This window comes from Podarcis pityusensis (genome assembly GCF_964106645.2).
Source record: "Podarcis pityusensis genome assembly, chromosome: 15".
In the NCBI taxonomy this organism is placed as follows: Eukaryota; Metazoa; Chordata; class Lepidosauria; order Squamata; family Lacertidae; genus Podarcis; species Podarcis pityusensis.
The window spans coordinates 6,026,686-6,050,956 of record NC_138040.1 but is presented as its reverse complement, the minus strand read 5'-3'; the positions used below and the strand labels follow the sequence as shown (position 1 = coordinate 6,050,956).

The following is a 24,271-nucleotide window of genomic DNA, read 5'->3' as shown; positions in this document are numbered from 1 at the left end:
GTTCTTTTTTAAAGCCTTCACTTTTTTTGCTTTGCATGCATGCAGGCAGGACATTTTAAAAGACAAAGCGACTTTTGAGTGCAAAAACTTACAGGAATGTCATCTGTACGGTTATCTTTCCAGACTTCCAAAAGGGCAACCACCATGTCTTCAAGTTCAACGCGAGACAAAATCCCGTCTCGGTCAATGTCAAAAACCTTGAAGCAAACTAAGGAAAGAGAAGAGAGATTGTTCTAACCAACAGCTATGCAGTCAATTAGGATACAGTTAAGGTTCAGAGGAGGAACAGGGTTCAATGGCACAGCAACAAAGCTCAACTTGATGGAAACTTCATTCCAATTGTGAACAGGAGGGGTACCATGAGGGCAAAGGTTTAAAGGCCCCTCCCCACATTGTCCAGATATAGCTTATCCCCCACGCAATACACTGGGCCAGCATGTGTGGAAGACCAAGGTTTGTAAGCTTTGTGGAAGAGTTTTGCATGCAGAAGATCCCAGGTTAAATCCCCTGCATTTCCAGGGAGCAGTGGGAAGGTCCCCTGCCTGAAAACCTGGAGAGCAGCTGCCGGTCAGTGTTGACAGTACTAAGCTGGATGGGCCAATAGTGACACTTGGTTTAAGACTGCTACCCATGTTCCTATAAAGTAAAGGAGCAGTGGAAGCAGATGGGGGGGCCTTCAGGCCTTCAGGCCAGATGGAGCCCTCTTGCGCCTTTCAGGACCTGCCCAGGTCACCCCCCTCACTGACCCTACTCTGCACCCTCCTGTAGTGATTCAACTTTGCTGCAATGCATCCCTGAACTGTGGAAATGCCTCTTGCTTGTCTGGATGGAGTGGCATGGGTCTCTGGCTACACCCACCACTGGGAGGTATCCACCACCACCCCACCCCCCCAAAAAAGTTGCCTACCTGAGAACATGGGCTTCTGGCTGAAAAGGGTTCCCCACCCCTAAAGCAGAACAAAGCTAGAACAATTCAGGACAGACACTTTTTAAGAGTTGTTTCTGTGGAGGACTTTGGAAGGAGGAGGAAGAGGAACTGAGCTATTTAATGAACTGAGGAGAGACTAGAGAATGGCTTCATTTGCACAACACAGTAAGCCATAAACTATGGCTTACTGTGAACAAGCATTATGCTAGTGTGCACTGTCCTATCATTCCTCTTAGGCTCCTCCCTTAGAACAAAAGGAAGCAAACACTGCAAACCTTGTTTTACATAAGCACCCAAATCAGGGTCAAGGTTTGCTTCTCGCTAAACAAACATTGGTTTCTGAAACCACAATACTGGGTTCCAGCAACACAATAAGCAACACCAGGAGAGGAGCAAAGTGGAAGCAATTGGGCAGCATGCTGTTCCTCCACATTGAGCCATAGTTTATGGCTTACCATGATGTGCAAACAGAGGCATGTAGTAGACAGAATATTCAGTTCACTCTCCATTTTTCTAAAAATCATATATTGGTATTTCCAGGACAAAGTAACATCATGCGCTATACATACATGGGCGTAGGCTTCTGTGCCACAAAGAGCGCAAACTGTTTGTGCTTATGAATATTTTATTGAAGAGAAATTAAAATCCACTGAAAATAAGGTTATTGCCAACCAGCAAACAAGACAGCCTCTTCTAGAGAATTGATTATAATTGGCATAAAATGAGAGAGTAACTCACAATAATATATTGGATTAATAGAGCCAGGAGACAAACATGAATTAGCATTTAAAAGCCCTCATTTTTAAGGCTGTTACATGAGATTAAAAAGAAGAAATCTTTAGCAAGGAAGCTTGGCACTGTTTCACACATTATTAGGGTGAGCAAAGCTAGGTTTGACCACTCAATGGGGAACTACAGCCGCTATTAACTTTTCAAAGACTGCATCATCCATACTTTTAGCTGTTATTTCTCTCATTTAAGCCCTGCATCTCCTGTGCTTGAGTCAGCTTACAAGATCAATCACAGAAACAGCAACCACTGCATTAAAGCCCAGGAACAAATCAGACTCAGCAGACAACAAACGCTTCCCAAAGGGGGATCTTGCACCCTCTTGTGAAATGCTGTTAAGAGATGGGCTCTGGCAAACCTCTGAGAGGTCACTCCCAAGCTTCAGGGCCAGTGCTGCGAAGGCCAGACCACACACAATGAGAGTTCAAATAGAGGCCTTAGAACAGTGGCACCCCATTGGCTAAGTACCGCAGGCCCCTTGGTCTTCAAAAACCAAGCCATGGACCTCCTACTTTTGAAAATGTTGCTGTCTTTGTGATAGTTTTTGTTATGTGAATGGTGCCACCATATTCTCCAACATGCCCCAGCGCAAAACCAGGAGACGCCTCTTCAAGACTGCACTCCCGCATGAGTCACATGACCCATGAGAGAGCGTGCTGCCCAAAATAGTGTGCTTTGGGGGTGCCAAGATCTCATGAGAGACACATGTCCAGCTGTGATCTCATGCGTTTTTGGGCATTGTGTTCTCATGCGAGAATATGGCCCCCAAAGGATGTCCCAGACAGTTGATGAATATGTGCCACAGATCCCCTTGGGTGGATTACGTAGACCACCATTGGGAACTACTGCCCTAGAAGATCTTAATTGTTGACAGGGAATATCAGCAAAAGGCAGTCCTGTAAGGACTAAGAGCCCAGCATCCCAGAGCTCACCGCAATCCAGCATCCTGTTCTCACAACACCCAATTTGATGCCTATGGGAAGCTTGTAAGCAGGACCAGAGTCTCTGGAATATGTAGGTCCCAGGGTTATAAAGGGCTATGAAGGTTGAACAAGTTAGGGGGCACACTTAAAAATGCAGGAAGTTCTATTTTGCATACTCACATTTCTGCCTTTCAGCCAGCGGTCCCCTGCAGCAGGCTGAGAGTCCGCAGGAGATTTCTTTGAAGTCAATGTGATTGTCACGATTTTCATCAAAGGCATTAAAAAGACCTGCCAAGTGGACAGAAGCAAAAGCAAAAGGTCAGGTTCCAACCAGCATAGAGATTAGCCTATCCGAGATAACCATATCTTGGTTTAAGAAGCCAAGATATGCACAAGCCTATTGCCCAAGCGTGCAGCTCCTTCACAGTGTGTCTTAACAAGCCAGGAAGTCTCTCAATCAGTTTCCTGTTTCAGCTGAACTAGGAAACTTCAGTTGCCAGGCTTCAAGTTGGTTTGAGATCCTGACTTGTTCAGAATCTGCTGGCCATAGTTTCCTGATATGGCTGAAACAGTAAACTATGGCTAAATAAGAAACTTCTTTGGATTATCAAGGCATGTTGTGAAGGGAGGAGCAAAGAGGCTGCATGCGTGAACAACAGGCTTGTGCATCTCTTACTTTAATAAGCCAAAACAGAATTCTCTTGTTCCATTCCTACCTCCAACATTTCAACCAAGTGTCAAATTATTCAGAGTTGCCAGGTTGCAGCTCTGACATCCCAACTTCAAAACAGTAACAGAAAACTAGGGCAAATGAACTGCAGTGTCTTTTAAGAGCTGCCACCTGCTGAGCATCTACCTTTCCATCCCATCCCTTTCCCTAATACTTACCCTCACCATTTGTATGGAGCAAACTGCTCTCATCTCTCGGAGAGCAGGAAAACGACAACTCAGGAGTGGGGATGAACAAATGTGTGGACAAGAATGGTCTCAGAGAAGGGGGGGCGAGTCTACAGCACCCCCCCTTGAGATCCACTTAAACCAATGTTTTAATGAATGGTGCCCATTCCACCCTCAGCAAGCTTATTCCTCCTTCAGCAGAGGTTCTTTATGCTGCAGTGTGACACATTTATAATACTGTCTTAATATACTTTCAAGTCCTTTTAGATTGGCTAACCTGTTAAACGCCCACCCAGAGCTTTTGAGATGGGGCAGGTTGTAAGACTGGCACTGTAGACTTGTAAAAATAAAATAAAAATATAGATAACCCATGAATGTTCCATACCTTCACCCAGAGATGGATGAATGGGAGGGGAAACCAAAGGGCCAAATGTTTCCAGATCAAAACGTCCTGTCCTTGATTGAGCTTTCAGAAGCCAATACCGTTTTTCAAGATCAATGATATCGGATTCTTCCACTGTGTAAAAAAAAGATGATCAAAGTCAGTCAACTGAAGATGCGGTTTTAAAGCAGAGTGTTTCATGTTAGGGCAGGAGAGGCAGACACTTTACGCAGGTAGCAAGATAAATGGAGCCAATCCAGATGTCCAGGAGACTTTAATTCTGGGGTGGGGGTGGGGGGATGGTTGTGCTTGCAAAGCTGGCACATCAAACCTGACACTTAGTGTGGTGTGAGCTTTTGCAGGCAACAGGCAACATCAGCGGCACTGTGGACTGGAAACATGGCAGATACAGGTCCCAGCAGTCCCAAGGATCCAGTATGAAGATAAACCACATCAAGTGAGTGAGGATGAAAAGATTGCACTCACTATGTAATGTGCACACTGGGTGGGGGCGGAGTGCTATAAAAACTGAATACAATATACAAGCTTTCAAAATCTTTGCTGGAGGATCTTATACGAACATCAAAAAGAAATGCAGGACTCCACGTGGATGCCACAAAAACGGTATACAAATTAATTAAATAACAATAAGAGTTTTCCTGGAATAATATTGCCCAAGTAGAATGAACTCAAACTGCTCTGCCAAAACTGAGATAGGAATTCTTTACGCACACCTCAAAAAACACTGGCAGCAGACATCCAAAACCATCACAGAATTCAACCCTCCTGCCTCTGTCCTCTATGGGAGAAGTTAGGATGCAGTGGACAAACAACTACTGAAAAATGGTATGTGGGAGTCATCAAAGAGCTTATGTCACACTTACTCTCCTGCCCCCAGGATTACCCCTTTCCTATTAAACTCTTATATTATGGATAGGGTAACCTATGGTCTTCCAGATTGCTGCAGAACTACAGCTCCAGTCATCCCAGACTATTGGCCATGGTGCCTGAGGCTGATGGGGAGCTGGAGTCCAATAAAACGTGGATGCCCATTGGTTCCCTATCCCTGCCCTATATGAACAGGTGAGTGTTGCTCCATCTACTAAAACATTTCTGCCCCATTTCCCTTCTAGAGCAAAATACTGGGTGAATCGCTCCTTGTTCTAATGCCAACCCTAAAACAGCTAACTCAGGGGGGATAGCAACCTTTTTTCCTGCTGAGGGCCACGTGCTGATGGTGGGCAAAGAGCCATTCTAAGGTTGGAGCTGATCTGTTTGGTGGAGCATTGAATTGCCATTGTATAGTTCCTTTTCAGGCCAACCAGAAGAAGATTCATGAAACAGAGATTGAAATCTAAGCATCTCATCGTCGGAGTTCCGTTGGGATTGCACCAGCGCAAGTAGACGCACAGAGTTTCTCTCATAGACTTATTTCAGAAATATCCGGCTTGGCTTTGAGATACTGAGTTGCACAAGTCATCATTTTTTTGGCACTGTATATATTATTTAAGATTTTTATGTGGTAGAAGGTGTTGAAATGCTGTACATTATTGTTAATGAGTTTTTGTAAACTACATACAGAGTTGTTTAGTTAAGGAGTTGTAGTGCAGCAATATCCAGAGGGCCACAGATTCCCTACCCTCTGGGATACAACAATGCAAAATACAAGGAAAGTAAGTTAGAGGACAAGATCAGGACAGCTTCAAAGGTTTTTCAGCGCCATATTTTTCACTGTCAAACATTTGGGAAAGTTACAGCAGCACCTAAGACTTGCGTACACGAAGCGCTTTGAATATCTAGTAACAAAGCTGTCTATATTAAGCATTGCCATGCGTGATCTCATTCCCAGATGGTCCTGAGCCCTTAAACCCATGCCAGCTTTATAATAGGATTAAACTTCAGCTCTTTGGACCAGTTACCACAAAGGAACAAAAAACAAAACAAAAACCTACACACGCTTGCAATGGACCACACAGAGAAGCAAGCAGCAAGGCCATTGTACGCTATGAGTTTCCTCTTTCTCCAGTGGACTAGAAACCCAGAAAGGGCAAGCAGGATTGCAGACAAACATGAGTTTTCCTCACCCAACAAGGCCGTCATAGATTTGGTAAAATTCAAATGGGCAAGAGCCTTGCACAGAATCTGTTCATCTCTATGGTCAGTTTCTAGGGATGCAAGGGATCCACCTAACTTGCGTCTCACATTCTAGGAGGACAGTGAAATAGGAAAACGAACAAATAGGGGAGAAGCTGCACCTGATCTACCAGGCTCCACTCCCTTGTCTGCCTCCAGGCCAATACAGCAACTGTTGCTGCTGTCTCCTGCTCTCCATTTGTGGTACCCTGCTCTTCAGATGATGAGCCAGGGTGGTGTAGCAGTCTTAACCCAACCCTCCCAATTAGGTTGGACTCCAACTCCCATCAGCTCCAGCGGGCATGACCCATGATCAGTCTAACATCTTTAGGTCAGGAAAGGCTGGATTGGAAGAACACTGGACTAGCAAGACCCAGGGTTCAATCCCTGCTCATCTGCGGAGATCCCTGGATGGCCTGGAGTCATTCACTACCCCTCAGCCTAACCTACTTCACAGGATTGTTGTGAAGACAAAAGGGGGGTAACTACGTATGCTGCCTCAAATTCCTTAGAAGAAATATGCCACACACACCCCAGAAAATAGAGCCTCCCAGCTCCCACTTGGGTGCTTTTCCTTTTTGCAGCCAATGAGATCTTCCCTTCCAGCATCCATCTGCCTCTTTCATGTGGTTGCTACTCTAATGGTGTCCCAGAAGGGAAAACACCAAAGGGGTAAACTGGTGTCTCCCAGTGGTATTAGCCCATCACTGTGCAGCCTGCTGGACTTGGGCGCCTCTCTGGGCAAAGTCTCTAGCAGGTTTTGTTCTATTTCACTGGCTTCTCAAGTTTAAGAGCTAGCATACCATTTTAAAAAAACAACACACAATTGTTCTGACAGCTGACATTTAGAAAGTAATAAGCACCTTTACTTCACTCTCATTGATCAAACACAACAAAATTCAACAGTCTATAAAAGGAGCAGGGCAGGTCTAGGCTGAGTTGGGAGGAAGAGTGTTTTTTAAAAAAATAAAATAAAATACTGTAATAGAACAGGAAAACAGTAATTATAAAAATGGCCACAGCAACTAGCTTAAGTATCCTAAAACATTTCAAGATCTAAAAACGTAAAGACAGACTGTGTTCTTTAGTGGGTTATATTTTGCTCAGTGTTGCATGAAATGGTTTCCTCAGTGTTATCTTAATTCCTTATGCCAATATAATCTCTCTCTCTTTTTTGGGGGGGGGTAGTATTTTATCTGCATTTCTTTCAAGGAGAGATTGTTGGAAAATCAAGGTGAAAGAAATGAAGTGTGTTTTCTAAGCAGTCATCTTTAGAAAAATGGCTAACAAGGATGAGAATGCAGAACTGCTACGTTCACGGAATGGCAGACAAATAGGTCCACTGTATTATTGACCGGACTCAAATCGCCTAGAAAGAGATTAGCTGTTTTCTGCAAGGCAAAAGCTGCAACTAAGTGGGAAAAGAACATTTACCATGTGGCTCAAAATCATACATCAATTATTTTCTTATTCAAGCTATTGATTATGTATTTAGCAAAACAGTCAATTGCAACAGCAGAATTGGTGACTAGGCTAAATTCACAGATAGTGCGTCAGTCCAGGCTTTCAAATAATGCACTCAATGCTGTGTATGGTGTATCCACTGCACACTTAGTAAAAAATCTCTGCTCTAGCTGTCATCGGGTCTAGAAACTTGATTCTTAAATAAATGAAGTCAAAGCAGAAGGAAACTGAATTCCTGCCCCTAAACATGGCATATTAACAACCCAGGAAGTACTGTGCACTTTCATATAACATCCTACCAGTTACATATTATTCATGTCTCAACAGTCCTCAAAACAATGGTATAACACTGCTTACAAAAGCGTGTCCATCATTCGCAGAGCTGCCCTCTCCAGATTAGCCTTCTTCCATTATCTATTTAAAAAGCTGTGGTATTCCTCACTGATGAACATGTAACTCCAAGATGCCCTGCCTTATTTCAAAAAATAAGCCACAGCTGTTGTGCATATTTATTTATTATGCTTATCTGTATGCAGGAAAGACCTTTTTGGTGTTTCGGTCACTCTCGGAGGTTGGGAGACAGAGGCACCTGAGAGGGCCTTTTCTGTGGCAGCCCCCAAACTTTGGAACTCCACTACTTCCTGATGTACACCTGGCCCTAACATTGGGTAACAATCAGGAAACACGCAAAGGAATATCTTTTTACACAGGCTTTAAGGAATGCCCTACTTTATATTTTCTTTTATACTTTCTATAGATCAGCTGATAGTAGTTTTGTTTGTTATCATTTAGCTTTTATTGCTTTTATCCTGCTGTAACCTGTCCAGGGACCTTCGGTGAAGGGTGGATAATAAATACACCAAATAAATAAAGAGCACTGCTTCTCACAGGAAAATACCAAAGCAGTGGACAGCATTGAAATACAATAAGCATACGATACAAAATTCAGAATACTCAAGCCACACTGAGCAATGACCACACATCAGAAAGAGTCAGTATGAACAAAGCAGGCTTCCATGACACAGCTGCCGCTCTAACCAACCTCCCAGCTGCCAGGGCCTCTCCAAATGCCATTGGACTACAACTCCCATCAGCCCCAGGCAGCATGGCCAATGGTTGGAGATGATGGGAGCTGTAGCCCAGCTACATGCAGAAGGCCACAGGTTCCCCATCTCTACTTCAAGCAGCTGCCTAGATCTTCTTTCCTCACAAACAGCTGATTTGGTGCTCTCCTGCATATGAGAATCTGCACCACATACTCTATGCATCCTTCATCAAAGTGGATGGGAGGCCTTTTGGGTGTGCACGCCTTGGTTTTTAATTGTAGTTTTGTATTATCTTTGGTGGCTTCCTTGTGCACCTTCTACCCTACCTTGTGAGAAGTTGCCTCCTAAAAAACAGGATATAAATTCAATTTAAACATATACCCAGCAAAAGGAGGTTGGAAAATTCTTGGCTGTGTCCAGGCATTCACCTGAGCAGGTAATGTTTAAAAGCAGGGGCGCATGTGTAAGCTCTGACTCAAGGCTGTATGAACATCAGCCCTGACCGTGATGCACTGAGTGGGTAAATATTCGCTTGAATGCAACTAGAAGCATCCATGCAGTTGGAGATCCTGATAAAGCCTTCTTGGAATGCTAAAGATAAGTCATCATTTTCCTTTGCAGAAGCAATATACAGTAACACCCAAACAAGGGTGGGGGAGAAGCAATCTGAAGGACTGTCATCCATCAGCTGTTGATCTGCTCAGCAAGAGAAGCAAAAGGGATTTGAACTTGTCTTTTCCATTCCAGGATGTGGTTTCTATGTAGGATTTGTGTAAAAAAAAATCAGATTAGAGATGTTATTAAACAAGACCAAGTCTGCTTAATATTTTATACTTTCCTCCCTTGAAAATCAGTTTATGGCAGCATTAAAGGATGAAGTCCCAGCTCCAACAAGCCTCTGGTTAAGTCAACAACCTGTATCTCAGTAGGAGCACCTAAAAATTCTAAACTGAATGTCGTTAAAAAAAAAAGACACTTAAACATCTCTGCCGATCTGAACTTTTATCTATGCGTATCTGAGCAGACTACAGTCAATGAAGGTGTATGTAACAAAAGCCAAAATGAAAAACACAGCATCTTGAAGCCTCTCAAGTCATTTCTTTCAACACCATTAACTCCTACAACCTCTGCTCCCTTGTCCCAGTCTAGAGCTCTTAGGAACACAGTGGTAGACATTGCCTTTGTATGCAGAAGTTCCCTGGTTCAATTCCCAGCATTTCCAAGTAGAGATAGGAGAGACCCTATATGAATCCTGAGGAGTTGCGGCATAAGGAGGCAATTTCCTGTTTTCTACAAAACGGTAGACTCCCTTCTACCCCCAACTTACAAGCATTCTGACTATGAAGCACCCTTCCACACACCCCACACACTATTTTGGTTCTCAGACCCCAAAGAGTCTCCCGCAGCCGTCCAATCCCCACTCAGATGTTTTTACCCACCTAATGGGACAATTCTCCTTGGTTCACAACAGGCGCAGCATACCATATTCCCATCATTTCAGCCGTCCCCTTGCCTACATCAACGACTCTCGCGGTGAGAGTTCCCGGCCAACTCCGGCCTGACACCCAGAGGAACCGCTCCATGTCGCCAAACAAGCCGCCTTTCGGCCAAGAGGCAATCCTGGGGACGCATTTCGAAGAAACCCTGCCATTTGCCACTTTCCAGCAGACAACTCGTTAACTGATCCGAGGCAACAAGATCTAGTTAAGGTGACAGGCAATGACCCAGCAGCTAAGAGGATCAGAAGGTGGAGAGATGGGAGATTATGTCACACTAGGAGGGTTTTGCCTTGGGGCCAGAAGCCTGCCCAGGCACTTTCATCTCTCCCTTCCCTTATGTTATCAAGCAAAAACACATACATGAAGGTGCCTGCTGCTTGTTTGGAGTCACCTATGGTCTTTTAACCTGGTCATTTAAGAGAAAGGGTATCCCAATATATTGTAAGTTATGGGGCCCCACAAAAAGCTTATTAGTCTACTTATGTCTATTATCAGTAATATTTAGTACACCAAAGAGCTAAGAAGAAAAAGGACTCTCTTCCAGTATATGAGCTTCTTTGCCTGATCACCTGAAAAAGATTGTTACTCATCACAGGTGACCAGACAAATGGCTGTTAATAATAGATTTGTCTTGTAATCCTACAGTGCATTTTAGAGGGCTTTAGGAAAAGCATACCTGCTCCTGCTTGCCTTCTCCTTCAAGGATTTATTTATTTATTTATTTATTTATTTATTTATTTTCTCACCTCTCTGCTGACGGACGGGGTATGATTAGTTACTTTGCGTTCTATTAGCATGTGTTAATTTCTGGCAGTATTAAGATGTACTTCAGTAATCTATTGCAAAAGCTGCCTGGAGAGAAATTGCTCGATAGCAGCCTACGAAATCTTTCCAATAAATAAATAATTTGAGAATTCTGGTGGAAAGTCAAAACACCTTTGGATCATGTGCAGTGATCAATCACTGTGCTTGGTGCTCCTGCTGCCTCTTGTGGTTACTTTATGTTATTACTTTATTTGTGGCTGTATTAAGGAACTACATGTGAGCCAATGCACATGATTTCTCTCCAAACAAACCACAAATGGCAGCCAAGTTTTGCTCTTGATGTACTGATGGTTTGAAGAGAAACCATCCATGAGCATTGGATTGTGAGGCTCATCGCTTATTGCTCTCAAATCCATGTAGGGCGGAGGCAAAACAGGATTCGTTCAGCAGCCTGCTTTCACATACTGCTCTTTTACAGTAAGTCATGGCTTACAATGATGTGTGAACAAAGGGACGTAAGACGCTGGCTTATACTGGTCCATCTAGCTCAGCGTTGTCTACACTGACTGGCAGCAGCTCTCCAGGGTTTCATGCAAGAGGCCTTTCCCAGCCTTACCAGGATATGCCAGGGATTGAACCTGGGACCTTTTGCATTGTGCTCTGTAGATGAACTATAAAGAGTTTAGTGCTATGCCTGGTGTTACCTAAAACCTTCATGGTTAAAGCAACAGTTGAACTAAGCAATTCCCAGCATTACCGTCAACTAAGTGTGCCAGGTGACAAGACAGAAATGGCAGACAAGCCAACTATTCCAAACTGTACTGAAAGAGGCCTAAAGCCTGTATGGAAATGTGGACTAGGACTGAGGACATCAGGGCTAAAAGTCCCATTCAACCACCAAGGTCACTAGGTGACCCTGTGCCACTCAATCTCAATGATAAAATGATGGAAGAACAAGAGAGAAGAAACCCTATTCCTGCCTTCCCCAACTTGGTGAATTTGCTGGGGCTGATGGGAGTTGGAATTCCAAAGCATCTGGAGAAGGCTACTCTAAACTCTGGACTCCGCTACATTGGCAAAGAAAAGGCACTTTCTATGCATTGTATTACAACACTGTGACACCAGATGGCGCTGTGGAGTTCCATTCTTGCCAACCCAGTTTTTCATACAAAGTTTACAACACATTTAACTGAAACGATTCTCTGATGTGCTTAGATCCAGCCTCTGCGAAGGAAAGGGCAAGGCAGAAATACGGTAAGAAATGAAGTAAGACATTGCCCACTGCTGTTGAAGAAAGATACCGTCATTTAAAAAAACGCTCCAGACAAATGCTTCAAGGCAAAAGGGATTACAGCTAACAAGTTTCTTTCTAGCCAGGCACCACCAGCCAAGCAAAATTGAGTTTTCTGTGAATCGTAACAGGATGCCTGAAATTATTTAAGGATACCCTAGTGAGTTCCACTGTGGTCTTTGATGCTGAACCACCGACCGACACCCCACTCCCTGAATGCACAAATGAATTCCCAGTTCCAAAAATTTACATCTATCCCAACCTACCAGTTTTGAACAGCCAAGGTACACATCCATGGCAGGTATCTCCAGAGGCTAAGCTTTGCTGTGTTATTTAAGCGCCGCGGCATGAGACACCACACAAGCATTTTGCAGTGATTAATGACTCAGAATGGCTTGAAGGAGGCTATGGTTGCCCTCCCAGAGAGCATTTGACGGAAACAAACTCTTTATTTCTCCCAGTTTAAGCCCAACAGTGAGACGTCTTGCTCTGCTGTTTTTGTTTTAGTTGAGATTTACAGCCCTTCTCGACCCGCTGGCTCGGAGCAGGTAACGGCATCATATAATACTAAGAGAGATGGTCTGCTGTCAAAAGCCTTGTGGGATAATTCAGACAAAGAAAGTGGTAAGACAATTGGTTGGGGTGGGGGATGAACAGAAGGATGAACAAGGACAATGTGAAGCAAATCTACCCTCTCCTCAACACAGTCCTCCAGATCTTCGGGTCAATAATTTCAGGGCTTGGACTTCATAAGTCTGCAGGGCACACCTACCCCTGGGAGCTTCTGACAGAGGTGCCCGTTCAGGGTCAAAATAAAGTCTCTCCTCTGCCCAGAAAAGCACAACCGCTTTTGACTGATTGGGGAAAGGGTAAGGTGGAATGCTAGGAAAGAACATGAGCCAAGCTATTCTGCAGCTGCAAGAAAGATGCATGGGCAGGAGAAAAATCTTGCCCACACTATCAAAATTACGCAATACATATTGCAACTTTCCTCTGAATTACACAACTTAAAACTTGGCTCTTTGATTATATAATCGGACCAATGAAATCTGTACTAATCTTGGCATGAACTCGTATTGCAGTGTTTTATTTTGTCTTTTTTATTTGTTCTTATTGCAATGAAAGAAAAACTTTTTTTTAAAAAAACCCACTTTGGAGCGAAACATTGGGAAAAAATTAAATCTTCACTCCCCTGTAAGTCTCACTCATAACACTGGGAGAGTCATCCCCCCTGCTGCACAGATCTCTTCCAAGCAGCAGGCGATACGTAAGATCCCTCTTGGCCCATGACCCTGGGCAGCCACTGCCGGTCAGAGCAGACAGCATTGAGCTATAGGGACCAGTGACCTGCGCAGAGGTGGAGAGGCTGCTGGGCCCCACAGGGAGCACATAACAATGTAGCCTCTTAGGAGGAAGATGGAGCCCCTGACTCTGCAGACAGAAGCTCCTAGATTCAATCTGTGGTATCCCCAGTAAAAAAAAAAGATCAGATAGCAGGCCATAAGGGGGCGACGAACCCCCTTTGCCTAAAACCCCAGAGAGCTGCTGTCAGTCAGAGTAGACAGTGTTGGGCCTGATGGACAAATGGTGCCATGTTCCCACAATGGGATAACCCCACAAATTCTGCCCAGAGTTATAGTGACTTCTGGATCAAATCCTCACAGCAAACCATACAAAATGAAGTTCTCTTTTACTGAGGCAAATCACTGAGTCCTTTGAGCTTGACGCTCTCTGCTCCGATCACCATCAGCTCTCCAGGGTGTCATGCAGAAGGTCTCTCTCAGCACAGCCGTTTGAGATATCTTCATCAGAAATGCCAGGAATTGAGCCAAAGGTTTTTAGAAGCACGCACCAGCCATGTGCTCCCCCCGTCCGAGAAGTGATCAGACAGCTTTTTTAGAAGCCAAGCTTACAACACAGTGAGGAATACGTGAATCAGGGCTTGGCTTAAATATTTATTGGTTTGTTGTTCAGAAATTCATTACAATGTGTATGTGTTTCATCTTCTCTCTCTCTCTCTCTCTCTCTCTCTCTCACACACACACACACACACACACACGTGTTTTAGAGCTGCAACTTTCAATCTCTTTGAATCGAATAAAAGTATCCTCAAATTAATCAGCCAGCAGGTCTTTTAATTAAGTTTATTTTTAAAAAATACAAGTACTTATAAAAACTGCAGGGGGGAAATGCTACCTTAGAAAAATGAGTCTCACCTGTTTTGGACATAAGGGAAAGATGTCTCCTGAAGTGACATCAACCTAAAACCAAAGGAAGTGTGCTTTTCTCTTTAGACTTTTCTCTCTCCTAGGGTGCAATTTCATGCAGACCTCAGTTGTAATGCTGCAAGCGATTACATGGGTGTAAGTCCCACTGGACTCAGTAGGAGCCTTTTGACTCAGAATGCAGCCTCTTGGATCCTTGCTTTAACACTGACAAACCTGGGATCATCACTTCCTGTTATGTCCAAACCAGGAAACTATGGTTTGAGTGGCTGTTATTTTATTTGTTTTGTTTTCTGATCTGTTAGTATTAGATTTTTAAATGTTTTATTTATATGTGATTTTAGTGATGGTATTTTGATGATGCCGTACTGTCACCATATCTTTATTCATTACCTTTTAATTTTGAACCGCTTTAAGAAGCCCTTTGGTTTTGAACAGCAGCATATGTTGAAATATAATATGGTGAATAGCTTCAGAAGAAGACAAGGCAGGAAGCCATGGTTTGAAGCTGGCTTCATATCCTGGCTTGTTCTAAAGACATTGTTTTCCGGTTCAGATAATAACCAAACTCTGGTTAATAGAAGACAATCTGTTTAGTTTGCTCTTGCTGCAAAGGGATATGTACACACCCGGAAGGCTTGTTCATATCTCAGTGTATTAAGCCAAGATATGATTGCCTGAACCAGTCTGTACACACAGAGACACACAATATCATTATAGGCTAGGCACTGCGGTTGATTTATTTTTGACCATGTTTTACTGTAAGCCACTCTGATCTTATTAGGGAGGAACAGTAAGACAGAAAAAATTAAAATGAATGTAGATTTGTCCCTACCTGGAGGCTTATCATCTAGAATTAAATTAATGTGCATCACATCAGTTGTGAAAAACGAAAAGGTTCATGGTATTAACCTTCCATTTTTTATTTTTTAAAAAAACATTTCTAGTCTTTCTAATCTATACTCTGAATGCATATGAACAGATAAGCTCAGAGCGGTGAGTGAATAAATTTTCCTGCTACTGGAAGGAAAGACTTCAGTATCCTGAATCCCTTCCCTACTAATGATTAAGCAAAATCAATCAGTACAAGACACTTGACACAAATCTGATTTGCACAGTATATTACCAGTTGAAGAAATCACCTTTGATTGCAAAATTTTGTTTTTAGTGCATTATGCTGAGAACCCTGTAAATATCCCAATTAAAGATAACTTCCCTTTCCCTTGGCTAAAACGTTTAACAGTTAACACATAGGGAAGTGTGCCAAAAGTTAATTTACTATCTCACAAAAATCAAAGCCATAAAAACAAGCCCAAGCTGCAAAAACTGCTACACTAACTTTCAACTTCAGCAGCTACCCTGGAAGAATATTTATGGTTTAAATGAAATGGAACAGAATTTGATTAAAAATGGCAAGTGTGTGCAACTTGGTGTGACACTTCAAAATTCCCTTTGTAATTCTAGGCCAGGGAGAAACATAATTAAAGTCATCTGCCTTCCAACATGAACGTTATTTACTGGGGGGGGGGTTAATATATATTTTTGGTTAGTGTTTCCTCGATATCTTGGCTCATTAAGTTAATTTAAATGGAGCCACTGGAGCTTCACAGTAAACGCTTGCTGTCTACTCCCTTGAATCAAAGTTAATAACATTTGCCTATTTTTAACCAGGGCTATTTTTCATGGCTTTGCCAAATAGTTTTGACAGAAAAACCAGCAAGAGATAGTTCCTGACTTGATTTAAATCAGGGATGAGGAACCTGTGGTCCTCCAGATATTGCTGAACTCCAACTCCCATCAGTGCTAGCCAACACAGCCAATGATCAGGAATAATGGGAACTATAGTCCAGACACTACTGAAAGACCACAGGTTTCCTCATCCTTGATTTACATCATGCCATGAACTAACTTGTGCCAGTGACCTCTGGCATTTTCACTAAAATGGTAAAAAGAAGCCACAGCAGATCTTGATTCCCAAAGTTTCCTAAAATTCAGCCAGAAACAACTGATCCAGACCTCCCCTAACCCATTTTGACAGGTAGGTATAGCTTCCCACCTGATACCACCATGGTGAAGCGTTTTCTTTTATCTGAAGGTTTCAAATCAAACCACATGAGCAAATGAAGCCTTTCTTTGTGGGTCTTGCTACAAGTGCCAATCAGCTGACCAATGCTTACTAGAGGCCCTGCTTTGGGCAGAGACTGGCTACGCTATAGAGTTCCCGGAAACTCTGCAATGCAGCTGATCCATACAGGGGCTTGTTGTATGTGACGCCGGCCACAGTGCAGACCAATGAGAACTGACAGCGAGCCTCACTTGCCAAGGAGCAAAGCTTTTAATGCTCCCAACTTTTCCTTTGCAACCAAATTTTTGGCCGCAACACACCTGGCATCAAATACGACCTTCCACCTTATACCACCACCTTTGACCCGGCATCACAAGTCAGTGTACAAATACAGAAAACGGATTAAATTATCCAATCTTAATAAGAATCTCCAGCCATGAAAGTCATAATGCAGAAATGACCCACACAATGTTTCACCATTACAGTGATTTATGGAAGCGACTATCTGCAAGGGCTCAGGGTACATGGAGACCATCTTAAAGAGGCACCAAAATATCTCTCCTAATGGTGATGATGCTTGTGCTCATGTATATATACACCCACATTTTATACAAAATTTACAGATTTTTATTCTTCCAGGCAGAAGACAACCTAGCAAACACTGTGAACCAATCCTCTTGCAGTAGGGGAAGAAAGACCCATGTCCAGAAGGATCCATGCTCTCTCTTGCCATCCAGGTGCCTACTAACTGGAAGGCTGAGAGCTCAACCAGCTTGGCTCCAAGCCTTGCTACTGCTCTCTAGGAGAAGCCTTTTTATGTTAACACTCAAGCCATCCACTGCCTTTGGGCCAATGTTCTGTCCATACCCCCCACGCTATAATCTCGAGGCATCCCAGCTTGTTTTGGTTTTCTGTCACTGCTCAATTTGCCTTGTGCCTCTTGTAATGTGACGTTTTTTAATGACCTTCACAACCACAAGGGAAATCAGCGGAGGTATAATAGATAAGCAAAGCAAGGATGGGGGGAGACTCTGCCTCGTCACTCCTCTTTGCAGCCTTAAGCCCCTCGTGACCTTAGATAAGAAACTCTCGCAGCAGCTTTGGGGGGGGGGGGGACTAGCAGCAGTTGCTTAGCAACTAGCTTATGCCATTCACAAAACAGGCCATGATAAATATCTGGGGGTCATTTTTTAGCTCTTCCCCAGTTTTTGCTTTAAAGAAGGACACCAGACCAAGGGCAGTCAACTTCTGCATTTTCAGGGGTCGTTCTGTTCCCCAGGTAATGACTTGGAGAGAGCGACAGGATATATTGTCACAGAAGCTGAGCACCCTGCCAACAGATGAGGTATATCATGAAGCTGGAACCACATCATTGTCAGACCATTGGCCAGATTTGGCCAGCATGGTAGTCAAACTGGTGTCCTCAGATCATCTCCATCACAGCCAGCATGGACAATGGTCAGGGATGATGGGAGTTGTAGTCTAACAAGAGCTGGAGGGCACTTCATTGGCTACCCTAACTGGCAACAGCTCTCCAGTGTTTCAGAGTGGGAGCCTTCCCCAGTTCCGCCTGGAGATACCATCTCAGTACTGTCATGAGACAGTAATCTAATGAAAGGTTGATGAACTAAGGATACTTGAAGAATATCTTCATGAATTGTGATACATAATGACTTCATCTGCCCTAACCAGTGCTGCTCAGAGTCATCTGTCGATTGAAACCTGGTTAGCCACTCCTAGAATGTTCTTTATTAGACATTCCATTTCTTGCTTACCTTTCACCACAAGGTCCCAGGGCAGGTAACAGCAATTTAAAGAACACAATATCAAAGTCATTGTACAGCTCAAAACGCAGATCAAAATACAGTGAAAGACGTCAACCGAAAATATATTCCTAAATGCATATTCTGAGGGAATATGCATTTAAATATGAACTTTCATGAAAATCCTTAAGAAAATTTGCAGATTAATGCAAAAATGTGATGGAATGGCTTTCTGGTAAACTCGTGGAAAGGTGGCACAGAGTTGTATACAACATTAGTCTTGTTCAGAGTAGACCCCTGAAATTAATGGGTATGTCTAACACTAGTCCACTGAATTCACCAGGTCCACTCTAAATAGAAATTACATCAAATAGGTGGGGTTGGCCAGCCTGCTGTGAAAGACACAATCAATGGTACTGAAGATGAGAGTAAACGTTTTAGGCATTCTTGATGCAAACTCGAATAGGCTCATATAGAGGTCAAACAGCTATTTCAAGGGGTTGAGAGCCTGTCCTTCATTTGCTCATCTCTCACATCGGCAAACTGCAAAAACTAAACTGATTCTAAATTAAAAACAGATCAATTCCCAAAAAATGGGCATAGAAAAGATGAGAACCTAAGAATGTGAGCCAGCCACCTAGGAATTATTTGTTTCCTCATTTCCTTGGCCTCATAAATTCCAAAACAAATCGCTCTGTTTCACAGCACTTACAATTCTTGCTGAAACAGCCAGCACAGACTGTAAATCCCACGGCAAATACAGATATTTCAGAAAGCTATAAAAGTGCTCCTGGCTTTTACCAGCAGTGCCTCCAAAAGTGCCTCCAACAGCGCAAACCCAAAATAATCAGTTTTCCAATGTTCCCTTCTAAAATAAAAATGGAAGGCTCTTGCCTTCTTCTAACAAGACAATTAAGCATCAAAATTGTGGGCCTGGGAAGCTAAAAATGTCAGCATGTGTGAACAAGAAAACTTGGAAGTCTCAAGTGACTGTATTAAAATTAAGGGATGGGGTAGAAGAATCATAATTGGATTTATTTAGTATCTACTAGTATCTACCAAGAAGCTCCACAGGATGATGCATTGCTTGCTTGCCCTGTGTATCTTCAGGAGAAGAAAAGGCTAAGGAGTAAACCCTACATAAATCCTGAGTGGAGACCCTAAGACACCTTGGATGGCGCCTTGTACACCTCTTTCCAGCAACTCCTGCAGCCAAGCTGGTGCCAAATGTCTTGCTCCGACTTCCTTTGAACCCCACCAGCAAGGCCAAAAGGGGGGTCTTGTTGTCTGAGAAGCCCAGAACCTCCATACACACTGCCTCGTCTTGCGCCCTGAGGAGGTCACTTTGGTGCAGCTAACGCAGTGGTTTGACTTCACCCTCAGAGGCACATTCCATTGTCTCTCGAGACAGACAGATGCCAACAATGTATATGCCCTGTGTGAAGGAGATCTATGAAGCCCAGTGTTTTGGTCAAGCTGAACATATCTACTGGAGGGAGGGAGATCTACACATGATGACTCCTCTTTAATGAAGCACCATACTAAGAGGAAGTGTAGAAGCAAGAGGAAAAAAACCATAAAGATGCTCAGCTACTCCAAATATTGTTTTCTTCTTCAGTCACTGGACTGGCAACAATCAGCCAGTGGGAAGTTAGGAATTTCCCCTTCCAAAATACCAAGACATCTGCCAATCATTATGATGAGCCTATGTGGTGTAGCAGAAGTTAGAACATCAGACTAGAACTAGGGAGGCCCAAGTTCAAATCACCCACTCAGCCATGAAACTTGCTGGGAGATCCTGAGCCAGTTACACACACTCTCTCTCTCTCTCTCTCTCTCTCTCTTTCTCTCTCTCTTTCTCTCGCCTCCCTCACAGTGTTGTTGCGAGAATACCAAGGGGGTGAAGAGTCAGGTACACTTCCTTGAACTCCTTGGTGGAAAGGCAGGATATAAATAAATAATATAAATGAAATGACAATATGTGCCAGTATGAAAGCAAGCTGCCTCAATTCTTCCTACATTCTTGGATGTCATATGACAGGGGTAGGGAACCTGCGGGCTTCCAGATGTTGTTGGACTACAACTCCCATCACCACTGGCCATGCTGGCTGCAGCTGATGGGAACCAGAGTTCCAATGACATCCAGAGGGCTGCCAATTCCCCATCCCTATCCCAGGGCAACACATGACACCCCATTAAGTCAACACAGAAGTTATCAACCCAAACCAGGGGTCGTAGGCTTGGGAACCCATTTCCTACAAGGATTGACTGGACGCCTCTGAGAAATCGATTTCCCCAACGCAACTGAACATACCATTTTGAGAATTAGCAAAATATAACAAGCCTATGATGGGGAACCTGTGGCCCTTTAGATGCTGTTGGACTATAGCTCCCAGCAATCATAGTCAGCATGGCCAATGACTAAGTAGGATGGGAGCTGGAGTCCAGCAGCCTCTGTAAGGCTACAGGTTTCCACTCAACTGGTCCAGGCAACTGTAGAAGGCTGCCACAGTAACTAAGCTGATGTGCAAGAAAAAAGGATGTGTTTCTTGAACAATCCCCAAGGAGAAGCTGCAGAGGCACAATGTCAGTAAAATCAGGGCGGAGTCTACAAAAGATAACAGGAAGTAAGGCAATTCCTTGAGAACAAGTGTTACTTACAGTGTGTGACTCCAGCAAGGGTCTGATAAAAAGTCGGGGTGTCGCTGTCATCCGTAAGTGTGACATACACTCCCCCTGAGAGCAGCCAGCGGGAAAACGTGAAGGCCTCTTTATTTTGCCACAGCCAGGTTTTGAATTTCTCAAAGTTTACCTTTTCACCCTGTAAAAAATAAAAAAGCAGAGGGGAGGAGGATGAGTTGAGCAAAGCAGTTTGTATTTGCTAATGAACTCAGTTGTTTGCTGCTGTTGGTACACTGTAGTACAGCCTACAGGGAAAGAATCCCTTAGTTCAGACCCAACAGATGGCCATAAGCAACTCTTTCTCAGCCGCAACCTACCTTGCAGGGCTGTTGCAGTGAGAACTGAGATATAAGTTAGGTGAAGGCACCTGCATACTCAAGAGTGTTACACACAGGAAGTGAGTTGCTGGGAAAGTCAGGTGGCTGTCTGCTTAAGGCCAAACTGCGTGTTGTGTTCATACTTTTAAGAAAGTGCTTAGAATTGACCACTTTTAAAGAAAAAAATGGATGTCGAGTCCCGATCCTGACTGTACCCCCAATCTGAACCAGGACACCAGGACAGTTTCCTACTGAACCATGAGCCCAAATTCCAAAAAAATATTAAGTTGGCCCTTAGCTTGCTTCCTGGAAGCACAGCAGCAGCAAGGGAGGAGCAAAACAATTTCCACAACATGCACTAGCACACTGGATGTTCACCTTTAAACCGTAGTTTATTTCAGCTATGATTTAAAGTGATGTATGAACCGGGTTATTTTCTTCTTTCAAAATAATTTAGTGGTAGACAACTGCAAACACAGAATCACCCACACATGCAGCAAACACCCATTTTTCTTTGGTAAAAGGTACCAAAATATTGGGACGCGGGTGGCGCTGTGGGTAAAACCTCAGCGCCCAGGACTTGCCGTTCGTCAGGTCGGTGGTTCGAATCCCCGCGGCGGGGTGCGCTCGGTCCCAGCGCCTGCCAACCTAGCAGTTCGAAAGCACCCCCGGGTGCAAGTAGATAAATAGGGACCGCTTACTAGCGGGAAGGTAAACGGCGTTTCCGTGTGCTGCGCTGGCTCGCCAGATGCAGCTTGTCACGCTGGCCACATGACCCGGAAGTGTCTTCGGACAGCACTGGCCCCCGACCTCTTAAGCGAGATGGGCGCGCAACCCCAGAGTCGGACACGACTGGCCCGTACGGGCAGGGGTACCTTTACCTTTACCTTACCAAAATATCACAACCAATCTGCACTGAATGGATGCCATTCAAAAGCCCACCGAATTCTGTTATAAACAAAGAGGGGTTAAATTTACCAAATGGCCCAAGGATTCAGATCATTTCCAGTTTTCCCCACTCTCAGCTACCTAGTCCCACAGGCTGCCCCAGCGCCCATGACATCAGAGCAGCTAAGCCAATGGCAACTAGAGAGGTGTTAAGGAGGCAACTGCAAGCCAGAAGACGAGGAAGATGATGTGAGGGAAATGAAAGGCAACAAACCCGCTATACTAACTACCAGGCCCTTCAGCTACTTGTATTATAATATTAAAAATAATTTTCTCAAGCACTCTGCTTGGTGTGTGGAGTGGGAGAAATCCGCCAGGGCCTCTCTCATTAATATAGAGAGCAGCTTTGGCGGCTGTTCTCCTCCCTCCCCACCAGTTCATTATAATGTATGTGTGGCAGCAAACTGCCTGATTCAAAAAACAGGATAAAAAAAAAAACCCTCACAGCTACTTCTCCAACACATCAGGTAGCTTGCTTTTCAAACACAAGGCCTGCTACTACATTCAAAGCAACAAAAAGATCAGAGATTACAGTTAAGAAGGGCTGCGTTTTGTTTTGTTTTAACCCTTTGCCACAAAAAGGTCAGATACTGCCTCAAACATGCTTATCAGTAGCACACAGCTTGGTAAGAAGCAATATAGCCCACACGTGGCTCTCTCTAATGTGATTATCATGACAAAGTCTTTCGGGCACTTTTCTGCAGAAATAATTTTACTATTAAGAAGTATGCTTTTTTTCCCCGGGGGTGGGGGAGAGGAGGGGATGCATATTGATTGAGGAAATATTTCATTTCACAGATGCTGGACGGATCTTAATAAGTTATCCTCCCAACTTAATGGAATGGCAGGTTCAGCAAGCAGGTTTTATGTTGCTTGGGCGGGGGGTGTCCCACACTGGGAGCCCCTAACCTGAAAGAGGCAATGCATGCAAATTGAGGATTCTCTTAGACAGCATCTGATCTTATTGAATAGTCCTTGTTGAGTGGAAATGATAGCGCCGCCAGGGGTACTGGATGGTCCCTTTTACTGGTCTTTGCAAAAGCGGGACCTTGACACCCCTGATTTCAGAAACCACCTGTCACTTCCCTAGAAGGGAAATTTCAGCCTGGTACAAGCATTAAGCATACCGGGGGGCTTCCAAGTCACCATTATCAGAGCATCTCAGTGGCCCAAGCCTGGTTAGTTATTGTGTGCGAAGTGGGTGCACTAAGACGTGACTGCCCTCTTCAGGAGCAGAAGGGAACAGCTATGTGCAAGAAAGAACTTAGCCCTGCAATAGGCAAGCGGTATGAAGCCTCTGGATTGGGCAGGCTTGGTATCAATACCCAATGCCAAGCCTTTTGTCCTTGCCTGGCTGACAGGTTCCCAGTTCCAGCACCCCAAGTCAAACACCATGCCAACTCCAGGCCTAGAGCCAATCACGGCCTGGCCCCATCAGCCACATGTCGGACGCAGTCCTAAGCACTGGGGAGGGCCTCCAAGGACCCAGAATGTTTTATACACATTTCCTGGCTACAGTTCTTACAACAAGGTAGCTAGCCTTTTTTTGCCATTACCTCCTAGCTAACCTCCAGAGGCCACTCCAGCAAGCGTGGACAAATAAGTGTGGCCACTCACATTCCTGCACATCAGATGCAGCACACACCGCACCACGGGAGAAAAAGAAAGCTGATTTTGGCTCTCCATCACCTCCTCCCTGCTAGAGCAGAGAGGACTTCACCAAATCAGGCTGGGCTGGACCATAGTCATTTGAACACAAGTATCTCTGCATCACCCTTTTCTTTCCATGTATCACCATCTACTAATCAGCATGGAATGGACCACTTCACATGTAACTCCAAGGAGAATTCTCAGCCTAGCTGGGAGAAAGGAACGAACAAACAGCCCCTCACACTTGCTCAACCACATGCTGCAAAAAAAAGATTATTTTTAAAGATTTTTTTTAAAAATCTGCCATCACACATGACATCATTTGAGAAAAGGAGGAAAAATATAAATATTTGCCATAGGTGGCTCTGGGCTGGGCTGGAAAGAGAAACAAACCTCTTTTTTTGCAGGAAATAATAATCACACCCCCTCAAGCAGCCTTGAAGATACAACCATGTCTGTTCCCATTTGAAGAAACAAACCCCAACTGCAAGAGCAATAAAATGT

General features: G+C 44.0%; 1 protein-coding gene across 5 annotated transcripts in view; it reads right to left on the bottom strand.

Annotated features, from left to right (window-relative positions):
• USP32 (ubiquitin specific peptidase 32) overlaps nt 1-24,271 on the bottom strand; it is a 117,864-nt gene that overhangs the window by 37,691 nt on the left and 55,902 nt on the right. For all 5 annotated transcript variants that reach the window (XM_080982755.1, XM_080982758.1, XM_080982756.1 and 2 more), the window contains exons 5-8: nt 20,832-20,991; nt 3,923-4,054; nt 2,821-2,928; nt 93-208 (exon numbers count right to left, since the gene is read on the bottom strand). In XM_080982755.1, coding sequence (XP_080838881.1) covers nt 93-208; nt 2,821-2,928; nt 3,923-4,054; nt 20,832-20,991 — 516 coding nt within the window. The remainder of the gene's footprint in view (nt 1-92; nt 209-2,820; nt 2,929-3,922; nt 4,055-20,831; nt 20,992-24,271) is intronic.